The sequence below is a fragment of the Neovison vison genome, chromosome 8 (assembly GCF_020171115.1).
Source record: "Neovison vison isolate M4711 chromosome 8, ASM_NN_V1, whole genome shotgun sequence".
Taxonomy (NCBI): domain Eukaryota; kingdom Metazoa; phylum Chordata; class Mammalia; order Carnivora; family Mustelidae; genus Neogale; species Neogale vison.
In genome coordinates, this window is record NC_058098.1 from 15,203,043 (window position 1) to 15,226,098 (window position 23,056).

General features: G+C 43.6%; 1 protein-coding gene across 1 annotated transcript; it reads right to left on the reverse strand.

Annotated features, from left to right (window-relative positions):
* Positions 1 to 1,290: 1,290 nt before the first annotated feature.
* Positions 1,291 to 23,056, reverse strand: YWHAB (tyrosine 3-monooxygenase/tryptophan 5-monooxygenase activation protein beta). Its single transcript, XM_044262976.1, has 6 exons — positions 22,885 to 23,056; positions 8,116 to 8,418; positions 5,824 to 5,947; positions 4,797 to 4,960; positions 3,578 to 3,673; positions 1,291 to 3,265 (listed from the first exon to the last, which is right to left on the reverse strand). Exons 2-6 carry the CDS (start codon positions 8,407 to 8,409, stop codon positions 3,209 to 3,211), a joined length of 735 nt encoding a protein of 244 aa, XP_044118911.1. The 5' UTR covers positions 8,410 to 8,418; positions 22,885 to 23,056; the 3' UTR covers positions 1,291 to 3,208.

Below are 23,056 nucleotides of genomic sequence, written 5' to 3' on the forward strand. Positions count from 1 at the left end.
TCCCGAAGGTCATTGCCTTCTGAGAGGGTCTCTGGGTCCATTTCCCTTCTCAGTAAAACCCGGACGGCGCTCTTCTCAGGGACTGGAAGGGACCTGATGCAATTCTGTGTGTCTCACAGACAAGAACCCCGGGCCAGACACCTACTTTCAAAGCTTGTGCACCTTGTCTCCTAAAAGTCGTCTTTTCAAGATAGCCAGAATCCAGCACCCGCTCTGGAACCGGCCTTATGACGGGACTGAAGGCTCCACTTGAGAATTTGTGACCAAGGCCTTCCTTGACACTGACTCTCGTATCACCAACATCTTCCCGGATATTCCTGGCCCACCATTTTTTTGGGTTTTTTTTTTTGAGAGTGATGCAAGGAGGGAGAGAGAATCCTAAGCAGGATCCAGTGTGTGTGGAGCCCAGTGCAGGGCTCCATCCCACAACTCTGAGATCATGACCGGAGGACATTCCCACCCCACCCCAGCTTTCTTTTGACTAAGCCCTTCCACCAGCATTCCATCGGGAAGCCTCAGTTACTCTACGGGGACAGGAGGCACCGGACAGTACAAGGCCAAGACAGTGGCCTGAAGCTGTGCTTGTGGCCTCAACCTACCCGTGGTGAGGGGGCATTTAGAAGAAAATTCTGATGCTCTGTGGGCCTTATTTCCCCTTGCCCCTCACAGGGACTGTCCTGGTTCCCACTGACCTTTGCTTGAGTGTGGTTTCGGCAGGCGGAAGAGCTCTGAACGGGTCTGGTTGTGCAGCACAGTAGCAAGCAGGCACAGGACTGAGTAATCTTGGGCTGAAAAATACCCTCATTTTTTCCCTCTCCTTATGGGAGGTGCAAGTTTTTAGAAAAGGGGCAAATGCCATGAGGAAACAGTGCTGCAGGCGCTCAGAAAGTGTTAGGGCAGAGGATAGTCTGGTAGAACCCTGGGAATGACCAAGCCTTACGCAAGCATCTCACAGGCTTTGCTATATCTCAGGGTTTAAAAAAAGGGGTATGTGTGTGTTTTTTGAATGGGATGTAAAATAACTGTTCATAGCAAATCTTAGAAGCTACAAAAGAGGACCTAACACATGGATGGTTTGTCATGGAGGGTGGAGAAGCGTCCCGTAATAGGCAGAGAGTGGCTCTTTATTAATGGTAATTTCTCCTTTACAACACCCTGACTTCTGGTTCTAAACAGGGTGAGAAATAAAGATGTTCCCTACTTTTAGAGCAGAGCTACGAGGGGGTGTGACCAGAAGAGGTAGCTAGTTCTGGTAGTGAGAGAGATGGCGCCATACATCAGTTCACAGGCAACTGATAAAATTTTTTATTTCACTTTTGAATTTTTACACTTTTCCTGATTATTCTGTGTTAAGGTGGAAACTAGAACTGTTTAAAAGACATACACAAATCTAGTACATCAATAACCGGGGATTTTTCTTTTTTCTTTTCTTTTCTTTTTTTTTTGCTATACTATTTTCACAACCACAGGAGTGCTTGCTAGGCAATATAACCGTCACAGAAGCAAACGTGAGGCAGAATACTGGTAAGGAAAAACGAAGCAAGAAAGAGCTACCAGATATACAGACAGGCTCGTTCCACATTCACTACTGCATTTTCAAGCGCCAAGTATTAACTGCACATTTTTGTTCAGCTAGAAAGGGGGGAGGGGTTTATTTGTTTTGTTTTTTTCTTTTTTTTTTAACTTTTTTGGGGTTTTAAATCAGTGCATGAATGTTTCTTTTCTCATTTCAGCAGATGGACAAACAGGGGGACACTACGGCTACATGGAATGTTCAAGGGAGAGGGGGTCCTGTGAGACTGGTAGGCCTGGCTATTCTGGACTCTCCCCACTGTGGTGTTCATGCAACTTCCCTGCATTATAGGGTCTTGTTCAAACAGGTCTGTGAACTTGGCTGGAGGAGCACACTTGGGAGAGCTGGTGACAGGTACTAACAAGCATTATCAGGGCTGGCTGCAACACAGGGAGAAATCATGGGTATTTAAAAACACTTTTTTGACTCAGATCTCAGTCTGACTGAAGAGCAACGAGCGTGCTGAGAAATCCGAGGAAGCCAGAGCTATGTGCTGGCTCTTCTCAACTCCCCTGAAGTGAGGCCTGCGGACCAAAGTGCTTGCCATCTTCAATCACCCCCTCCAGGCCCCCGCCCTGCCCCTACGGTGTTCAACAACAAACAGAAGACAGCAACAGAACTGAAGAGGAAAAAAAATGTAAAGAAGCAGGACAGACACTTCAAGAGGGAAAAGAAAAACTAAGGTCAACAGTCAAAAAGGACAGTGGGAAGAATGTCTCGATTTCAAAATTTAAAAGCCCCAAGCTAGGAAGCACCCAAAGACTTGAGTACTTCTTAAGTGAAAGGCAATCTCTATAGAACATGACTCTGAAAGGTATTACCCAGGAAACAGATAAGGCCATTCATAAGATACACGGCTTTTCTCTTCTTTAGGTCTTGGTTACAAGGAAAACAGATTCCACTACTGGAGCCCAAGTTGCAAATCAGTAAGATGGCTGTGGGAAAGGGGTGTTAGTCACGGGGTCTAGGAGCACTGGGCCTTTTCAAATTGGGTGTCAAAACCCAATTTTCTGCCACAAAGAGTTTCCATTTTAGGCTTCGAGTTTACGGAGAGGAAGACACTGTGGACATCTGCAGTCATGAACTTTTGAGTGGCAACAGCTCAAACTGGCCAAGTGTCTGTAATCCCCCGCAAAACAGGCAGAACTACTGTGAGTTGCTGTCACAGGACAGGGGTCTCACTCTGCGTCCCAGCGTCACAATATAATCTCTATAACTTTCTGTACAACTTTACAATGGAACTGTTATTTCCGTGACTAGTTTGATTATCAGTTTAAACTTCCCAAAAAGTTACACATAATTTAGGTCTAGTTTTTCTACCAGTAAGAGTTCTGCTAAGTTACAAAACCCCATAATCACAGTGTTCAGTTTAAAAAAAAATTCAGCACACAGTAATCCTGTCAATGTTAATCAAAATCAAAACTTCAGAATGCCGTGGCATTTATGTGACCAATCTGAGTTTTAGATACACACACCAGCTGTTTATCCCATGGACCATTTTGCTAGGCTGAGGCTGTGAAAAATTGAAAGTCGACGTACGACTTTTTTTTTTTTTTTTTTTTTTTTTTATCGCACAAAGGGATATATGTGGAGGGTACAGAGTGACACTGAACAGATCACGAAGCACAACAGACATTAGTTCTCTCCCTCCCCAGCATCTCCTTCATCTCCCTGGTTTTCCGACGTCCACAGCTGTAAGAGAAAAACAGAGCTCTAATCAAAACAAGGCTCCTAAAATTCACTCAGAGAAGTAGGCCCAGTCTGGACCAACTTATCTCACTTCACTGCTTCAAATTATCACTGTATTACTGCAGACTGTGAGGACTGCAGAGGCCAAAACTTGAGCAGTCATTTACAACCAATTTAACAATTTAGTACATTTCATTCTACTTACAGGGTACAAATCCCCTCGGGGAGTCTTGGGCAACAGTGAATTCTTCGGTCGGTGATAGGAACAAGACTCTAAGCCCTCCAAGAGCAGGGTCGTTAACCAGCAGTACTTACAGTGAGATTGTCCCTAAGCAGCTGCATGATCAGGGTGCTATCTTTGTAAGACTCCTCGTTCAGCGTATCCAACTCAGCAATTGCTTCATCGAATGCCTGCAACAAAGAGCCATTAGCAGAGTTGTCACAGGTTCTCTGGAGCTAGTTTAGCCCAATTTTTTTCCTGTTAACAAATATACATACTTTCTTTTCCTGTACAGTGCTCTAGGGGAGCTGAGGCTATTATTAGTGACCTTGTTTGATAGTTTCCGCAAACAGATAATGCATGGTTATAAGGCACCAACCAACAATGACAAAAAATCCCGAGAACTTCACTGCATGTGGTAACACAGCAGGTATCACTGTCAACCCAGCACAAATCCATATTATTATTATTATTTTAAAGATTTTATTTATTTGAAAAACAGAGATCACAACTGGGCAGAGAGAAGAAGGGAAGCAGGCTCCCCACTGAGCAGAGAGCCCAATGTGGGGCTCAATCCCAGGACCCTGGGATCATGACCTGAGCCAAAGGCAGAGGCTTTAACCGACTGAGCCACCCAGGTGCCCCCATATTATTTTTTAATTGCCAAACCTAATTGCCAGTAATCCCTTCCTTTCTTTACTAAAACTCAAAAGGTCTGATACAATGAATAAAGGGAGAACAGACATTCACACCACTAAATCTGATTCAATTAAGTGATGGACCTTAAATAATTCATTTCATGTACTTTTTCCAAATTAAAAAAATTTTAAGTAACAGTGTGTATGTTGAAAGACTAAAAAATACGTAGAAAAGGCGGCTGAGTTACTAACAGAAGACAAGAGGTAGCCCAGCACACAAAGAAAACCTGGTCTGCTTTCTTTCATAAACACAGCTGTAACTTCAAATCTTGGTACAAGGAATTTAATACGTAACAGAGGCTGACAGAGCCCATAGCCTGACAAGGAACAACACACTACCTTCCCCCTGAATTTTCTACAACCACCCGCCCAAGCCAGTAATTACACAACGAAAACAAAAATCAGCAGGAGGTGCTGAGAAGAAATCAAAAAGTGAAAGGTCTGTATTTATGTCACAAAAGATCTGCTCCTATTTCCAGAACATCTTCACAAGGACTAGCACAGTGAATTGTTACATTTAGGCAATAAAAAGAAGTACGTGTACACACACACACACACACACACACACAGAGGCAGTGTTATACTACAATCAAAAACCATACAAGGACTTTCTCACCGTTTTTGCCAGGCTGCAAGCCTTTTCAGGAGAGTTTAGAATCTCATAGTAGAAGACTGAGAAATTCAGTGCCAGGCCAAGTCGAATTGGGTGTGTAGGCTGCATTTCTTTCTTACTAATTTCAAACGCTTCCTGGTAAGCCTGCTGGGAGTTCGACACAGTGGCTACAAGAAAGATAAGGACATTAAAGGCGAGGTTCTCTCCGAGGTGCATCACATGCCGGACCCCCATCCAGTTATTTCACCCCACCGAGCAGGAATGAGGAGCGACCAAGGGGTCAGTGTCTCCACCATCTGATTAACAACCATTTGTTACACGTTTACTCTAAGCCAAGTACCACATTAAATGCTTTGGGGAAAAGCAGAAATAACCTTTAACGAGACAGAACACGGGAAACAATATGCTTCAGTAGAGGAATTATGGACTTTATATAGAGTCAGAAGACTCAAACCTGAACTCCCAACTCTTACTCTCTAAATGTGGGGCTTGGAGTAAGTGAAAACCTCTGTGAGCCTTGGTTTCCCCATTAGAACAACAGGCAGATTCCCACCGGAACTCCTAGAGTTGTATAAGGAATAAATGAGACTCTAAAATACTTGGCACATAGTAGGTACTAGGAAAGCAGAGCTGTAGTTCTCACCATCGCAAAACACGTATGTGATCAAAGAAACAAAACACTATTTACTATGGTGGTTTTATACCATTAGACATCTTCAAGTTTTACTTCTAAGAACAGATACCAAATAACCCTCAAAGTTATTATTTTTTTTTAGGAAAAAGATTTCTTTAAGTGGACTACTGCATCACACTTTTAATGTCCTCTGCACTTTCCCCTTACACATATTCATTTGTCAACCCCTGCTAATCACAGGTCAGCATAATGTTCGTGGTCTTTTAGATTCTCAGTACCATGATGTTCGTGTCTATGGTAAACGAAGTAAAAACTGTTTAAAATTAATGAGGAGGAGGACTGGCTCCACTATTGGTCAAATTCCTTAAGAAAAAAAAAAAAAGAAAAGTTACTTACTTTGTTTATTATCTCCAGATGCCACCTCAGAAAGATATCTAAAATAATCGCCTTTCATTTTCAAGTAGAACACCTTGCTTTCCGGTTGTGTAGCATTGGGAATAAGATATTTGTCCAACAGCTCCTAAAAAATGATTCACATTCTGTTAAGAATCTGGAAATATTATTTATAAGATGTTAAAACTATGTTTGAGATTCAAGACACACTACCACTTCTAAATAATTTTGACGATTTAAAAAAACATAATTTGCATCCAAAGCTTTTAAGTGGTTTTTAGCCCAGGTCCTAACAGCACATGCCTGTATTCTTCGGTTAAAAATCACTTTGACCATCCACAAAGGGTTGATTAAAGTACAGCCATACAATGGGATGCCACGTAAGGCCTTAAAAATGATGATGCAGAACTATACCAATAACACGGAAAGATTCTCAAAAGCAGTCTGAGTGAAACAAAAAGATCATAAGTACCACATGAATCCTATTTTAGTATTAAACTATGTACGTGTACACACAAACACATAAGGGAAAACTCTTGAGGAATATTTATCGGTATGTTAATAATGATTCTCTACACGACAGGATTAGAAATGATTTTTACTTTCTGATTTATACTCTTCTACCTGGTCACCCCCCTTAAAAAAAACAACAACAACAATGAACCTGTATTACTTCTGTAATTTAAAAAAAGAAAAAAAAAATCTTTCCCTTTTGGGAGGAAAAAGGTGCATAACAGAGCAAAACTGCCAAAAACTAAGTTGAAAATCAATCAGACCTGGGTAGAAGTCCCTCCTCTGCTGCTTACCATCTGTGCCCCTGGACAAATGATTTCTAAGCATCCTGAGCCTCAGTTTTCCCAGCTATACAATGGGGAAGCACAATAGCCATCTTCTAGGGTATGAGGACAAATGAGCTAGAGTACATAAAGTGCTTAACACGATGCCTGGCACGCAGTAAGCACTCAAAAAGTAGCTAATACTATTATTAAGAATAAATTCCTTTAAACATTTATGCTTACAACAAAAGCAGTTCTGAAGGAGTCCAAGCTTCGTATACAGAGCAATATTTTCGAAGAGTTGTTTTAGAATGTGGCATCCTGAAAAACTGGTTAAGAGGCAGTAAGTACCATGCTTTTCTTCACATTCTTTCAGATGCTCTTAAAAGCTGGTCTACATTTCAGGAATTATGGAATTTTCTTGCCCTTGGAATGCATGCCATACTTCATCTGAATACCAGATGTACCTAACATTCAGGAATTAGTGCACCATTAACAAACCCCCAAATTACCAACAGGCAACAGATTTAGCCATGACACTCTTACACCATGAGTCTAACAAGAGCAGCTCAATGCAAAAGCTTAGTTGGAAGGGGATTTAATCAATCGATGTGAGAAGATGCAAGGGGCGGTAGTCATTTTAATACTCTCTGCAGACAGCCAGGGTGTAATTCCTTATGGGTTAGGGAGGAGGAATACTGCCTGATGGCTGACAAGCTTTGTACTGGTTTTCAAAAGAAAGGTGTCATGGGTAGTAACTCGGAGAGGCAGCCAGCAGGGGAGGAGGTAGATCCACAAGTGTGAATTCCTTTTCCCTTCAAAGCAGCCCTCACCGTTCATTTTTACCTGATTTCACCTGGAAGAAAAAGAAAGTTCCCAGTGGGCTCAGGATGTGAGGGAAAAACAATATGATCATGATTTGCTCTAGGATACACACCCCTCCCGTCCAACCCCAGACTGTGGCCAGAGCGGAATAGTTATGACTCAATCATCTGACTAAGGCTTATATAAAACCCAGGAGAGGACAATCCCCAAACCATTTTTGATTTGGCTTTGGACACAGGCCCAACGGACAGATGTGGCTAACTTTCAGGACCTTACGCTGTGCGGACAGGATTGGGAGAGGGGGAATGAGAGCGGGGCTTCTGGCTCCCACCTCCCCGGCTGGAGGTGACATCACCGCTCAGACACAGAACAGCCCATCTGTGGCGGCACCTACCTGAGATCCTGCCAATGTGGACTGAATTTCTAAAGAAAAGAGGGAGGGATGCTCCTGTGTGTCACAGGTCTTTGTGAAGGGAGAGGAAAAATACCCCATTCGTGATGAGCAACCTCTGATCAAACAGGAAGTGAGGAAAATCACATCACATCACAGGCTTACAAATCAGCTCCGACTGATTGCAGCTTTCCAGCATATTCCGACACCTTTCTCTCAGGAGCCGCTTGAGAGTTTGCATTTGAGCGTTACATTAATACTGTTCGCCAAGCGCCGTTTGAAACCGAAACCCCGGCCTCTTACCAGAACGTCATTGCAGATGTCCTGCAGCTCGGCCTCGATCTTCTCCCGGTACTCTTTGCCCATCTGCTGCTTCTTCTCATTCCTCTCTGTTTTCTGCTCAATGCTGGAGATGACGCGCCAGGAGGAGCGGCGGGCGCCCACCACGTTCTTGTAGGCGACAGAGAGCAGATTTCTCTCCTCGTTGGAGAGTTCGTGCCCCTGTTCCGTGACGGCCTTCATGGCGGCGGCCATGTCGTCATAGCGCTCGGCCTGCTCGGCAAGTTTGGCCTTCTGTACCAGCTCACTTTTATCCATGGTCGTTCCCTAGGACAGGAGCGAGCGAGAGGAGAGAGAGAAAGCAAGTGTCAGGCTTCAGGGCCCCGGAAATGCACGTGTGACCCTTTCCCAATCATACGTAAAGACGAAACGTGTACTTGCAAACGCCCTCCGCGGTACTGAACACGAGCACTCAGAGGGCTCAGTCCCTTGCTAATTTTTTTGCCAATTAATTTTCCCAATAGTCCTGAAGAGCAGGTATGTTCACAACAATCCCTTCCCCCCTTTCTGGAGGTGAAGAAATGGAAGTTCAGAGAAGGCAAGTGACGTGCCCGGCAGCGCTGCTCAGAGACCGCAGACTCCAGCCTCCCTGTCCCCGCGAGTCTGATCGGCCTCCCCGTCACACGCGGGCTGCTGCAGAACTAGCTCTTTAGAAGCTTATGCTAAACACACTTCCTTAACTTCTTTCGAGAATTGTCTGGTTTTGACCAAATCTAGTTTTCCCCCTACAGTATTGGGAAAAACACCTTAAGTCTGAGGACTGCCTCAATCTTAAAGCAAAGGCAGGACTTTAAATGTTACATCTGGCAGTGCCCATCAAGCAGTAGGAACCTGAAAAACAGAAGCCATTTTTGTCCTATCTTCTGCATTTTGCTAACTTGCAGGATACACTGTAGACAAGCGCATTAACTGAAGGGAAGGAGATCTGGCTCTTTCTAGCCCCAGCTCTGCTACTGACAAGTGGTCACATCACTTAACCTCCGAGAGCTTCAATTTCCTTACTGGAAAGAAAGAAAGAACATGACCTACTCTCCGTGGGGCTGCGGTGAGAACAAATGACCTCATCTACATGAAGGTGCGTTGAGAAGTTTAGAGCATTAAGTACAAATTATCCGATGCTAATCATCTATATGGTATAGGCCACAAGAGCTGGGAGTGTGTTCAAAACGCACAACAGAACTACAAACCATAACTGAGTTCATTTACAATCTTTTCTGAAATAGTAAAAATTTCAGTAACCTCAGTTCACCAAATCCTCTATACACCTATCAGTAAACACTCCTTATTCACCTCACCTTAGTCGGTTCCCCACTATAATAATCCACATTTACAGAGAATGCAGTAATTTTTGGATAAAATGTAACTAAAAAAATTTGTTAACCAGGAAGTTCAATAGACTGTTCATTTAAATTTTGGTATGTTCATCTGTGCCACAGCGTAAAAATACAATACTATCTTAAACTGTAATTAGGTTAAATACTACTAGAAGTATCAGTATTTTTATTTTTATTATTTTTAAAGATTTTATTTATTTATTTGACAGAGAGAGATCACAAGTTGTCAGAGAGGCAGGCAGAGAGAGAGAGAGGAGGAAGCAGGCTCCCCGCTGGGCAGAAAGCCCGATGCTGGGCTCAATCCCAGGACCCTGGGATCGTGACCTGAGCCGAAGGCAGAGGCTTTAACCCACTGAGCCACCCAGGCACCCCTAGAAGTATCAGTATTTTTAGAACAAATTCTTACAGGGGCACCTGGCTGGATCAGTCAGTGCATATAACTCTTGATCTCAGGGTCATGAGTTTGAGCCCCATGTTAGGTATAGAGATTACTTAAAAATTTTAAAATAAAACAAAACAAAAAAGCCAAATTCTTTCATTATAATATACACAGCATCACAATTTAGAACTCTGAAAACAATAATTTTAAAATAAATTCTGGGGCGCCTGGGTGGCTCAGTGGGTTAAGCCGCTGCCTTCGGCTCAGGTCATGATCTCAGGGTCCTGGGATCGAGTCCTGCATCGGGCTCTCTGCTCAGCAGGGAGCCTGCTTCCCTCTCTCTCTCTCTGCCTGCCTCTCTGCCTACTTGTGATTTCTCTCTGTCAAATAAATAAATAAAATCTTAAAATAAAATAAAATAAAATAAATTCTGTTGCGCATTTTTAAATTTAAAAAAAATTTAAAACAAGTACTGTCTCCTCCTCACAAAATGGTTTTTTTTACCTCAAGTTATTTCTGTATTTTCAAGTGTGGAATCCTACAGACAGGGCCCTACCACATGAAAATGTTTTATTAAATGGAGCATAATGGTAAGATCCGCCCCCCCCAACTTAAACAATTGAGAAGGAGCTGGTTCCCTAAGTTCAGAACTACTATTTTTCTTCCCACAGTTTATTATCTAAGTCATACTCCAGCTGTGTCCTACATAAGACTCACTAATTCTAAGCTTCCACTCAGTGAAGTGAGTCTTACCTGATCTGCCCGCCTTCTTCACCATGTCATTGGAATGAGACTGTAACAGAGATAATAATCCTCACGAAACATTCCACTTGCTCTCCTACATTTCCTGGCAGCCCCCAGGCAACCAGGATGGATCCCAGGGTGAGTTCTGTCTCATGAGACAGCAGAAATGATGCCACTTCCAGGTGAAAACTGAAAAGCCTGTATGTCATTCGAGGGCTCTCTTTTCTGCCATCAGCTGTCTAGAAGGCCCTGTGCTCCTGGACGATGTGCTAGGGCCTGCAGCCCGAGTCCCGGAGTGACTGTTTACAGACTCCTACAGGCTGGCACTGGACACGGCAGTATAAAAAAGAAATCTTGTGGTGAAGTTACTGAGATGTGGGTGCTGTTAGCTGCCACACCACATCCTAGTCTACTCTGATAAAAGTATACCAAAAGGGACATCTGGGTGGCTCAGTAAGTTAACTGTCTGCTTCCAGCTCAGGCCATGATCCCAGAGTCCTGGGATCAAGTTCTGCATCGGGCTCCTTGCTCACGGGGGGAGACTGCTTCTCCCTCTGCCTGCTGTTCCCCCTGCTTGTGCTCTCTTTCTCTCTGGCAAATCAAAAAGTAAATCTTTAAAAAAAAAAAAAAAAAAAAAGGTACATCAAAAGGACACCATTCTTCAGCTTCAAATTATACCTTCTCAGTTTATGTCTAAGTTTCTTCTTCTTTTTTTTTTTTAAGATTTTATTTATTTAGGGTGCCTGGGTGGTTCAGTGGGTTAAGCCTCTGCCTTCGGCCCTTCGGCTCAGGTCATGATCTCAGGGTCCTGGGATCGAGCCTCACATGGGGCTCTCTGCTCAGCAGGGAACTGGCTTCCCGCCCCCCACTGCCTGCCTCTCTGCCTACTTGTGATCTCTCCCTCTGCCAAATAAAAAAAAAAAAAAAGAGAGAGATTTTATGTATTTATTTATTTGACAGAGACAGAGAAAGAGAGAGAGAGATCAAAAGTAGGCAGACACAGGCAGAGCTGAACAGAGAGCCCGACGCAGGGCTGGATCCCAGGACCTTGAGATCACGACCTGAGCCTAAGGCAGAGGCTTAACCCACTGAGCCACCCAGGCACCCCTATGTCTAAGTTTCTTGACTGCAAGTCTTTCAGTCAGGATACAACCTCCATCAGCAAATAATCCTATTTCACTGTTCCTCAAAGTGAGAAGTAGGCAGAAGTCAACTTTCAATTAACTTCAAAAATGTTCTGGACTGCAGACAAATCCAAAGTTACAGTCACTCAGTGGCCCACTCCAAAGTTCATCAAATAGCACCTGCACAACTATACCAGGAAAGCTTCCAATTAGTAAAATCCTGGCCAAAAATAAATTCAGAGCTAAGCCATCCCATAAAGGATTATAAAAGAGTAACAGAGAAATACAAAGGATCAACACTGCTAAAGATGCCATGAAACTCTTTGGCCTTACTAGCCCAGCCCCCGATTAAGCTCCCCCTCCCAAACACTCCAAGTTAAATCACACCTCTCTGAAGAATCCTTACTACTCCCTGGGAGCTCCCAAAGGTACATGCCCTATCTCTCTCAAAATCAAATGTGACCTGTTTGGGGAGCCAACTATTTTAAGCTTCTTCAGGATCACGGAAAGAACCCTTGGACACTGAGAGCCATCATGATATGGGAAGACCAAATGCATGCCTTAAAAAATGTATTCATCTGTTTAAAAAAATTAATTCCACACTCACACACACAAAACAACTACAACAAACAAAATCCACAGCTAAATGTCCTGATGCCTCCTGCTTACATAACTTTTGACTTATGTAACACGGATTTTGAAGCAGCTAGACCAATTTCAACAGGAAATGGGTTACACAACACCCAGCAGTTTGGAGGAAGGCAGGAGACAAGGGACATCTGGAACTGTTCCTAGTTCTACATCTGCAAGAAGTCTCCCATTCACTGTCTCCCAGACCCACTACCTGTAGTCCTCTTCATGTCTTTATGATCAGACCCATTCTTAAAACTTCGATCGAGGGGCGCCTGGATGGCTCAGTGGGTTAAGCCGCTGCCTTCGGCTCAGGTCATGATCTCAGGGTCCTGGGATCGAGTCCCGCATCGGGCTCTCTGCTCAGCAGGGAGCCTGCTTCCTCCTCTCTCTCTCTGCCTGCCTCTCTGCCTACTTGTAATCTCTCTCTGTCAAATAAATAAATAAAATCTTTAAAAAAAAAAAAAAAAAACTTCGATCGAGTCACTTCCTGCTCAAAGTTCTTTAAAGTTCTCTCCGGCTGATAGTAGTCAGATTCCCTCCAAGATTTTCCCTATCTTCCTAGACTTTCACCAAAACATGCCTTCCACACAATTTGTGCTTTTGCCAAAATGGTTTTCTTAAAGAGTCTGCTTTTCTGTCTCCTTGTCTTTGCTCACCAAGCCACTCCCCCTGCCTGGAATGTCCTCTCCCATTTACTCAGCATACAAAATTCGTCAGAGCAGGGCTCAAGAGCCATCCCCTTCATGAAGACTTTCTTAAAGCGCTAAGCTGGAGATGTCTAATATAACAGCCACCAGCCACATGTAGATAGTGACACGTGGAAACTTTAGTATTTCGGAAATATGCAGTTAAGTTTTTTAAAAAACGATTAAATAAAATAAATTTCACTTGTTTCGTTGTACTTTTTAAATGTAGAAAATTTTAAATTACACACAGTTCGTGCGGTTTCTATCGGACAGCACTGCTCCAAGCTGAGAGTACTCTCAACAAAGCATTTCATCTATACCACTCTTAATGTCCTATCACATTTCTCCAGTACTAAAATTATCTGTATATATCTTGAAGTCCCTCGCCATCCCATCAACTCTGTAGGGCAGATCTCCCACAGTGCCTTGCACATAATTAGTATGAACAAGCATCTGCTCAATGAATGAACAGATCCCCAAATGAAAGAATAAAACTGCAAATCTGGCAGCGTCTTCTCTCTGCTCAAATAATTCAAAGCACCTCTTTTTCACAAGCACATTAAATCCTCATGTTTGCACCTTATTCCTTGTACTCCTGCACCCTACATCAAAATTACTCAGTCAAAGGCACAGCACAGGGACTGCTGTTAGTGGCAATGGGAGAGTATAGTGCTGGGGATACAGCTGGGTGAGCACAAATTAACACACAGACTTGTTGAATCATGTTACCGTGATTACCGTGATAAGCATGGTAACTAATGTTACCATTGTGTATCGACTATACTTCAATTAAAAAAAAAAAAGAAGAAAAACAAAGTGGCTCTTGGTTCTGCCTTCACCCTCACTCTGTCCCTTTGAATGACTCTCTTTTGGCAGCTCCATCTAAACTCTGCCTGGCCCTCAAAGTCCTTCTACAGCATTTTGGCTCCTCCACACCTGTCACACTTTATCATCAGCCACTCTCCCAAAGGTACCTTTCTCTCGGGCTGGACATCCTTGAATACTCCGTAAGTGGCACGCTCAAACACCCCTGAAATTGCTTTTCTAGTTCCTTCATCTAGAATGCTCGCCCATTTACTTCCTGCCTAAGCAAACTCTATCCATCCAACTGGCTCAAGTCTTCCCGGGCTACCCCAGCCCCCACTGAGGTTCCCGCCGGTGAGTCCCAACCCAATTGCAGCCTGTCACACCACCCAGGGCCTACACCATGTAAGTTTTCTGGCACAGATGAAGAGTAGTGTCCCTTTACAGGCAGTTCCACGTGGATATGTCCTCAAAGGAAACCTTCACGTTTGTTTCTCATTTAAGGTCTCACCCTGGGCCAAGCATAAAACTAATGCTCAGATAAGTGGCTGTAAATTTTTTCAGCAAATCTGCCCTGAGAGGGCAGAGAGAAGCCAGGGCAGCTGTAAGCGGGGTGGCAGAAAGGCAGCAGGGCTAGGTCTAAGAGTGGGTTGTGAACTACAAAGCTACGTGAACTTGTTCAGCCTCAGCTTTCCAATCTGTACCACTGGCGATACAGCATCCTCCTCAGGAGACGTGCTGCGAAGAGGAGATGCAAGAAATTAAAGGAAATCTTTTTTAAAAACGCACAGTGCAAACCAAATGGAAGTGCTATTATTCCTCTCACAGGACCTCCACATCACTGTTTCAATCCACAATGTGAGCTTGGATTCTTATTTATTTAGCATACAACCCATGAGAAGGAAAGCCCGTCAAGATTCATCTCCTACAGGAAGTGAAAATGTTACAGTGTTAACATTCCTAGATAAGACTCCACCCTTCAACAGCCTCAAACGGACACCCATGGTAACTGTAGCACTTTTATCCATTAGTTCCTAACTGAATTTTCTTGAATTGAATATTAAGAAGTGATGGTTTATAATCAGGACCTACTTTTCTTCTAAGACTTTCAACCGATGGTCCTACCACAAAAACACCTCAGCAAGAGAGCTTTCATTTGCCTCCTCAAAAACCTTAAGAGACCAGCAGCTTCACCATCAGGCCAGGCACTAACTGCACAGAGACACCAGAGCCCACTTGTTCCCACGCTGGGCTCAGACCGGGAAGACAAGGACAGGTCTCCGCACAGCTCTCAAGCACAGCCGCAGGGCAACAACATGTGTCTGTCTGCAACATTGTCTGTCTGCTCGAGGCCACTGGATGCAGCGCTTTAGAGGAACGGGAAGCAGGTGTGGAGTAAACCAGCACTGCTGAGTGAAAAACTGGGAACGATCTAAATATCTAATAAGGGAGGGGTTAAGAAGAGGGACTGCTGGGCCAAGACTATATGGTTGTCAAAAGAAGGGATTTAATGTCATGGATCTGCTGATGAGACACATGTAACAGGAATGAGAAAAAGACGTACAAAAGTATTTCATTTTCGTAAAACACTCCAAAGAGTATTATGAAAAGTAATTCCAAGGGTGCCCATGAAATAACAGGATTTCCTGCAAATACATGAAACCTCAAATCTGACAGTGAATGCTGAAACAAGAGTAAGAGTATGTATGAATCCACCAAGGCCCTCTAGTTCAAAATTCTTTGCCCAAGAGATTTCTCTTATCCAGATTCAGGATACTGAGAGGTCATCTCATAGAGGCCAGAAGCAGACACCCAGTGTAAGAGGGAAAAAATAAAAATAGAAATGACTACCCACTGTTAAACCATATTTAAAAAAAAAAAAAAAAAAGAGCCTTGCAACGTAAGAGAATGACCTTCTGAAATGTGGCCTTTAGAAGTCCCGAACTCTCAGCTCTGTTCTGTTTTCAAGGAAAAGAAGAGGCTTAATTCTTTTTGTTTGTTTGTTTTTTAAAGTAAGCTCCACACCCAATGTGCGGTTTGAACTCACAACCCTGAGATCAAAAGTTGCATGCTCTGCTGACTGAGCCAGCCAGGCGCCCCATGCTCAGTTATGAAATACTGAGCTTTAACTGAATTTGATAATTTCCTAGAAATTTAAAATTGAGGATTCCATTGTCTATCGTGTGTGAGGATTACTAAACCTCTATTATGAAACACACAGGAGTGGAATTTGTTTCTAGGAAAGCCCTACATAATACATACCTCAGCTTCTAAAGAGAAATTAGGCCATTTTTTTTTTACAGTAACTTCTCTGAACCTCAGTTTCCTTAAATGTTAAAAGGAAACATTAGCAGCTATTGAGGATGTACAAAAAAATGGCAATGTGGTGCTGGTCAGAGTAAAGGCTCAGTAGACATATTTTTACTCTTTTTGTTTTGGTTTGGGTTTTGGGGAGGGGTGCGGGGGGGTGACAGGGAGAGAGAATCTGAAGCTGACTCCACGCTCAGTGTGTGGAGCCCGACACAGGGCAGGATCTCACGACCCTGAAACCATGACTTGAACGGAAATCAAGAGGACACCCAACTGACTGAGCCATCTAGGCGCTCCAACAGACTTACTACTTCATTAAAATGTAATGCATATAATTTAATGTGTGTTGAAATCACTGTAAATGAAAACACTACCAGTATGTCCATGGACTTTTCTTGGAATTCAAAAGAAATACAATTAGAACAGTGTGGTCCTTGTCTCTGAGAGCTCACACTCCCCCAGTTGGAACAGAAGACGGCACATACTCAAGGGTTACAAAGTTTCTTAAAGAAACCAGCCAGAATTAGATGGAAGGGGTTTAGTATAAAAGTGGCTGGGTCCTCACTGGTTTTCTGGGCTGCAGGGGTTCTGCCAGGAGAGGAAAACGATACCGCAGGTAGGGACAAGAAACACCGATGTATGAATAAAGAGCACATTATGTTTTTCTAGATGCAACTGAAGAGATCAAAGGCCAAAGTAAATAAAGAGATGAGCAGAGTTATGAATCTGGAGGGAAAACTGCCTGGAGCATCTTTACAAGCTTCCATGGGGTAAGGAACTGACAGTAAATTCTGACTAGCGTTCAGTTGTACCATTTCAGAGAGAGGACCCACAGCACCACAAGGCCAAAGTTACAGTTCCGGAGTCACTCCGCTGAAGGAAAAACAGATGCTGAGGTACAGCAGGAAGGACCTGAGAATGTCAGTGGGGCCAGGTGGTTAGGGGGTGTTACCCAGAAAAAGTGAAGTATTCCTGGCTCTTAAAGAAATCTCCTCACTGAAAAACACCCATTCTAAAAAATGTCTGTGTGCCATTCTACACACAAATTTCACAGTCCTCTCATAAACTGAACTCCATTCAAACATTTGCCTGCTCTCTGATAGAAAATGAAACACAGCATGTCCTAAATACAAAATCGTTAGTGCTGATGTCCAGCAAACACATAACTGTGGAGGGAAAGTTCACTTTCATTTCAAAATCTCTTCCCTCTTCCACGTCAGTTGCTGAGGATCACTGTTATTTAGGTTCCAAATGGCCAAAATTAAACTTTAAAAAATGGAGGTATTGAATGATATGCCCAAGGTCACGCACTGTGAATCAACAGCAGGTAAGACAATGAATTAACCTCTTCGCGTCTGATGATCAATCCCAGACAATCCATTAGTTCTGATCCATAAACGCAGCTCCACTGGTCCATTTCGGGAATAGGGTTCAAAAGCTTGGAGCCCATCAATACAATGGAGCGACCCAGCCCAATTTACCAGTACCACACACCAATGCCACAGGCTACCTGATCTCTGTGAGTCTGTTTTCTCATGCATAAAATAGGCATTCATTTAATATGGTTCTTGGAAAGAGTAACTTAGTTCATGATGCAAAATACTTCAGTGTCTACACACTGTAAGCACTCAAATGGTAGCCACACCGGAGTCTAACAAACGTCGTCAGCCAGGCTTGAAAGGACACTTCCAACACACCTCATTTCTTTTAAATCCAGATGGATTTCTTTAAAGACTTTTAGAAGAAACGCACATGTTAACTTACCTATGCCTATTTCTAAAGTAGCACTTAGCATAATTTACTGTAAATGTCTTTATTGACTCTCACATTGGATTGTGAGCTTACAGTAGGAACCCAGACTTTTATCTTCGGGCACCCAATGTGTGGCACAATGGGTGCCATGCTGAGTATGACTATTCGATCACTCAGTGCACTTTTTTTAAAAAAAGGGAACAAGGCTGTTATTTCCTATGTGGACAGAGTAAGTAGACCACACCTGACCTATAAAGTACAGACTATATTTATCCTCTGCCTTAGTCGACTTTAGAATAGAGCCACCCCAGCTCCAGTCAGGAAACAACTCTATGCTTTTTGACTAGTGTTTCTCAGCTACCCATTTTTATATTTATAGATTCAAAATGAGTTTCAACAAGCCCTTGAAGTACTGTCTGTCCATCTCCTCTTTTGTTCAAAAGATGGTATCAGCTAACTGGCTCGGAAAATGTAATAAAAATACTCATCATTTATAGTTTACCCAAACGTGTAAACCACTAGGGCTTTAATATCAACTCCTTTAATCCTAAACATCCTATGAAGTAGATACCCCTGCCCTTTTATAGATTCCAAGAGTAACTTGCCCAGGGTCCCATAGGTAAAATGAGCACACACGCTTTCCTCTATGTGGCACTAACTCCTAAAGATCAACTACGATTCTCAATGCTTACTTCTGGAAAAGGGAGAATGGACAATTTTTCAAAAAAACAAACAAAAAAAAGCCCAACCACAAAACAAAACCCATACAGAGTTATTACAGTGAGGTTTCAGGGATCAGCCTTAATTTATCTAGCTTTAAAAATCAAAATAAAATTAACTTGAAAACAGCAGATGCCAAAAAGCTCAAAAGACTGTAAAGCTTTAAGATGAGGTTTGTGGGCAAACAGTAACAATGGCCAGGACTCATATCTACTTTATTGTCACCTCTGTTCAGGTCAAGGCCATTCAGAAGTAACTTTTACTCCTGGGTCTTCTGGGGAAAACAATGAAATAAAACTAACAGGAAGAAACTTACATAAGAGAGGACTGGCCATATTTAAAAAAAAAAAAAAAAAAAAAAAAAGGCATCTCTCTAACCTACAGCCTGCTGGGAATGACTTGTTTTCTTGAGGCCATCAATCAGTCTCATCTCATTATAAGCACACATTAGAAACACGTAAGTGTGCCTATATTAGAAGATCTTTTAGCCCAAAAAGCAGTAAGCTTCCTTACTTGGCTTTTAGCACATGTATCCCAAAATAGAAAGTACTTTAGTCTTTCTCCTCCTTAAGTATTCCCCTTCGAAAAATTCCCTTAGAATCCAGCTCCAGGGACGCCTGGGTGGCTCAGTTGGTTGGACGACTGCCTTCGGCTCAGGTCATGATCCCAGAGTCCTGGGATCGAGTCCCGCATCGGACTCCCAGCTCCAGGGGGAGTCTGCTTCTCTCTCTGACCTTCTCCTCGCTCATGTTCTCTCTCACTGTCTCTCTCTCAAATAAATAAATAAAATATTAAAAAAAAAAAAAAAAAAAAAAAAGAATCCAGCTCCAACTGTTAAGTTTCTCCCTCATGACACAGAGATGATGACCAGAACCATATTTATGTAGAGCCCAAGATGGTTGTAATACTTAAAAGTTGCTTCTATCCAATGAATTTCTTGTTCCCTTGCTACGGTGAATTGTCTGTCACCTCTCTCTAGAAATATGTAGGAATCAAGGAATGGGAAGTCCCTTTACAAGTAAATCTTAGTTCATTCTGGGGTATCCTTATCCCTTAAAGGAAAATGGCCCAGTCTGATACCACTGAAAGAAGAAGTACCCTAATAGGACATTATAATTCACAATTTTAATTTACTAGTTCCTCTTCTCTTCCTCCCCAACAAAATATGGAAAATCTAAAAATCTACAGAAAAAGTAGTATGATAAACCAAAATTAGTGATGGGAGTCCTGATCAAATTCTGTTAGATGAAGAACCAAGTATCAGACAAATCAAAATGCCACAAAGTAACTGATGACCTGACATGAAGTAAATGCGAGAACACTGGGTTTTTCACCAGCTTGCTTCCTGATGTACACCAGCAGTACCATCCCCACAGGCCAGAATGAATACAGTTCCTCCAATAAATTACATATGTATCTTCAAAAACAGCTAAAATCCCTGTCGAAACACATTTACTTTGATAGGAGACACGTAAAGAAAAATTAAGGACGAAATGGGGTTCACATGAAACATGTTCCACCACCAGTAGACACTTATCACCAGAGCCAGACTGCTGGGTTTGATTCCTGGCTCCAGCACTTACTTACCTTGTGCTGTGTACGCGTGTGTGTGGGTGTGTGTACCCCTGGGAAAATTATTTAACTCTTCTGTGCCTCAGTTTCCTCATCTGTAAAACAGGGCTAACGGTACTTACCTATCACTGGCTGTTAGGAAGGCTTTAGTATGTGTAAAGGGCTGAGAATAAAGCTTCACACACAACAGGTAATGTGATAGCTATTACTATTATTACAGACTAACTGTCCTGATGCTACCTCTTCAGTTGGTGAATAAATCACAGAGACAGATTCTATGTGTCTATACTATACAGCATATACAATGTACCTAGTCTTTCTGTATATTCACGGATATGGTCAAATAACATATATTAAACACCTACTATATCCCAAATGCTTATTTTGATTTTTCAGTTTATCACAAGAACACAACAAAGACTATTACCACCTGGATTGTACAGATGAGAAAAGAGGCTCAGAAAGACTGGACATGGGGTACACAAAATAAAGTTCTACAATAACATATCAGTTTTTGAAAACATGTATACAAAGCAGGGATGGGTCTCATCAGAATGCAGCTGGAGGAAAAAAGAAAGCCATTAATAGTGAATTCTGTGATTAAAAAAACAAAGCCAAAAGCTTACATTTAACAGTTTACCCTTTGTAAAAAGGCCCCCAAAACAACTCTGGAGATAGAGAAACTAAGAACCAGAGATTAAGTAACATACTAAATACCCCACAGTTAGAAAATGCTGCAGGTAAGAACTGAATCAAATGTATCTGACTCCAGGTCCAGTGCTCTTTGTTTCTGTATCCACAGCCAAATGGGCAAAAGGCACTTTTTTTCGCAGTGGCTCAAACCTCTGGAGACTCTGCCTCCGGAACTAGCATCATGGGAATTTGCTCAGCCTGGTTTTATGGAGGCTGCCTCCCTGATCTATAGAGGTCCAATTCTAAAATGGCTTCAACGTAACACAAGCACTGCATGATGGGAAATGTACAGACGATTATAGGGTAGGAGCCATACTCCAGGGGCTGACAGTCCAGAAATATTTGCTCCTGATGAATGAGGATATTCAATCTAAAAACTAGGCGTGTGGTCTAGGCCAAATTACCTCATTTCTCATAAAGACTTCATCTGTAATGTGGGTGAATGGTTTCTTATCTCACTGAAAAGGGAGGTTAGAAAATCACTCAGCAGTTGCTACTGGATTATTACTCTTCCATTTGGAAGACCACACCTAAAATTCTAAGTTGGGTCTAGTAAAACTGATAGGTTTCACCTCCCCCTTCCTGCATGCTGCTAAGGAAACAGATCCTAGAAAAATGAGGGCTGAGGCGACTGAGATATTCCTAACTGAGAAAGAGGGTACACTGGAAATCGGGAATCAAACATTATTTATACATACACATTTCCAAAGAGAAAATGCAAAAAGCTGGGTAGCCACGTGTCCAGTTCTATAAACTGCCTGTATGTGTGGTTTCAAAGGAACAACTGAGATACAGTGAGAAATGGAGACAATTTTCATATTCTTGAGAGTGCTTCATCTTTCTTTTTGGATCCTGTGGCCGCCTGATTTTTGTATGTTCCTAACATCATCCTGCCAAATCCGGTCTCCCACTCAGGGCAAGTAAAATCCGAGTCAGATGCTATCTAGCTTTACTAACAAGAAAAGGAGTGAAGACAAGGACAAGAGACATGCATTTTTACAGAAAGGTTGGCAAATGGTCTTACCAATACTGCCACCTTCGAAAATCCAATTACATGCAGTTCTCCATTTGCAATAGACAAAGATGTACTCAATCCTCCGAAGAAAAAGGGCCCGAATCAATCCTATCCCTTCCCCACCACCAGGGAGGCCACCAGGCAAATTTCAGTCCTAAAAACGTGCTAACACACAGTATGGGGGAAGCTGGGGTGAGGACACAAAAGAAAGGCATTAAATGACGGTAAATACCGTGGGAGAACACTCCCGATTTGCAGCCTCTGATCTGTTTTTCCTGAGGATCGGGCCTGACTCCGTAACCGGGTCCAACAAATGCATTTTCTTGACTCAAACCTCAACCCTGTGCTCCTCAAGGAATCTCGGGTCCTGCTAGGCTCCCAAACCAGCGAACGATGATGAAATGGCTTTACTGCAAAGTGGGAGGGGGTTTTCCCTCTGCTCTCTCCCAAGGTTAAACCCCTTACCCATCCAGAGGGAGTCAACAGAGGCCCTGCGGTTCGAAAACTCGCCCGTATTTGGTTAAATTTTAATTTTTGGAAACCAGAAAACAAGGAGTAGGGGTGACAAAGCTTAAAGGGTCGGTTTTCGCCTCCCGAGGAGCAGGGAGGGGTCGCGCGGGCCACGAAGGTAGGTCGGGAGAGAGGGTCGTGGGTCCGCGGCTGAAGGTCCCTTCCGGCCCCCTAGGGAGCCGCACCCCGCCCGCAGGGCAGGGCCGCAGGCGGCACGGGCTGCCTGGGCCTTTCGGTGAGCTAAGGGGCCCGGCCCCGGAAACAGGGAGGGGCCGCGGCCAGGCCGGGCCCGCGCCGCAGGCGGCCGCGCGGAGCCGAGGAAGCTGCGCGCCGCCACCTCCCGGGGCCCACCCGCAGGGTCGCCCGCTTCGCCACGGCGGACGCCGCCGATGGGGGTGGGGGGAAGCTTCGCGCTTGGGCCCCCAGGGGCCCCGGTCGGACCCCGCGCCGCACTCACCGGGGGAGGGCAACAGGAGGAAAAGACGCTTGTGAGCGAAGCTCCGAGCGCGGTGACCGCTTCCTTCCCAAGCCCACTCCTCAGGCGGCAGCGGCGGCGGCTGCACTGGCGGCGACGGCAGCAGCTACCCCGGCTCCGGAATCGGCGGCGGCGGTGGCGGCAACTCCACTTC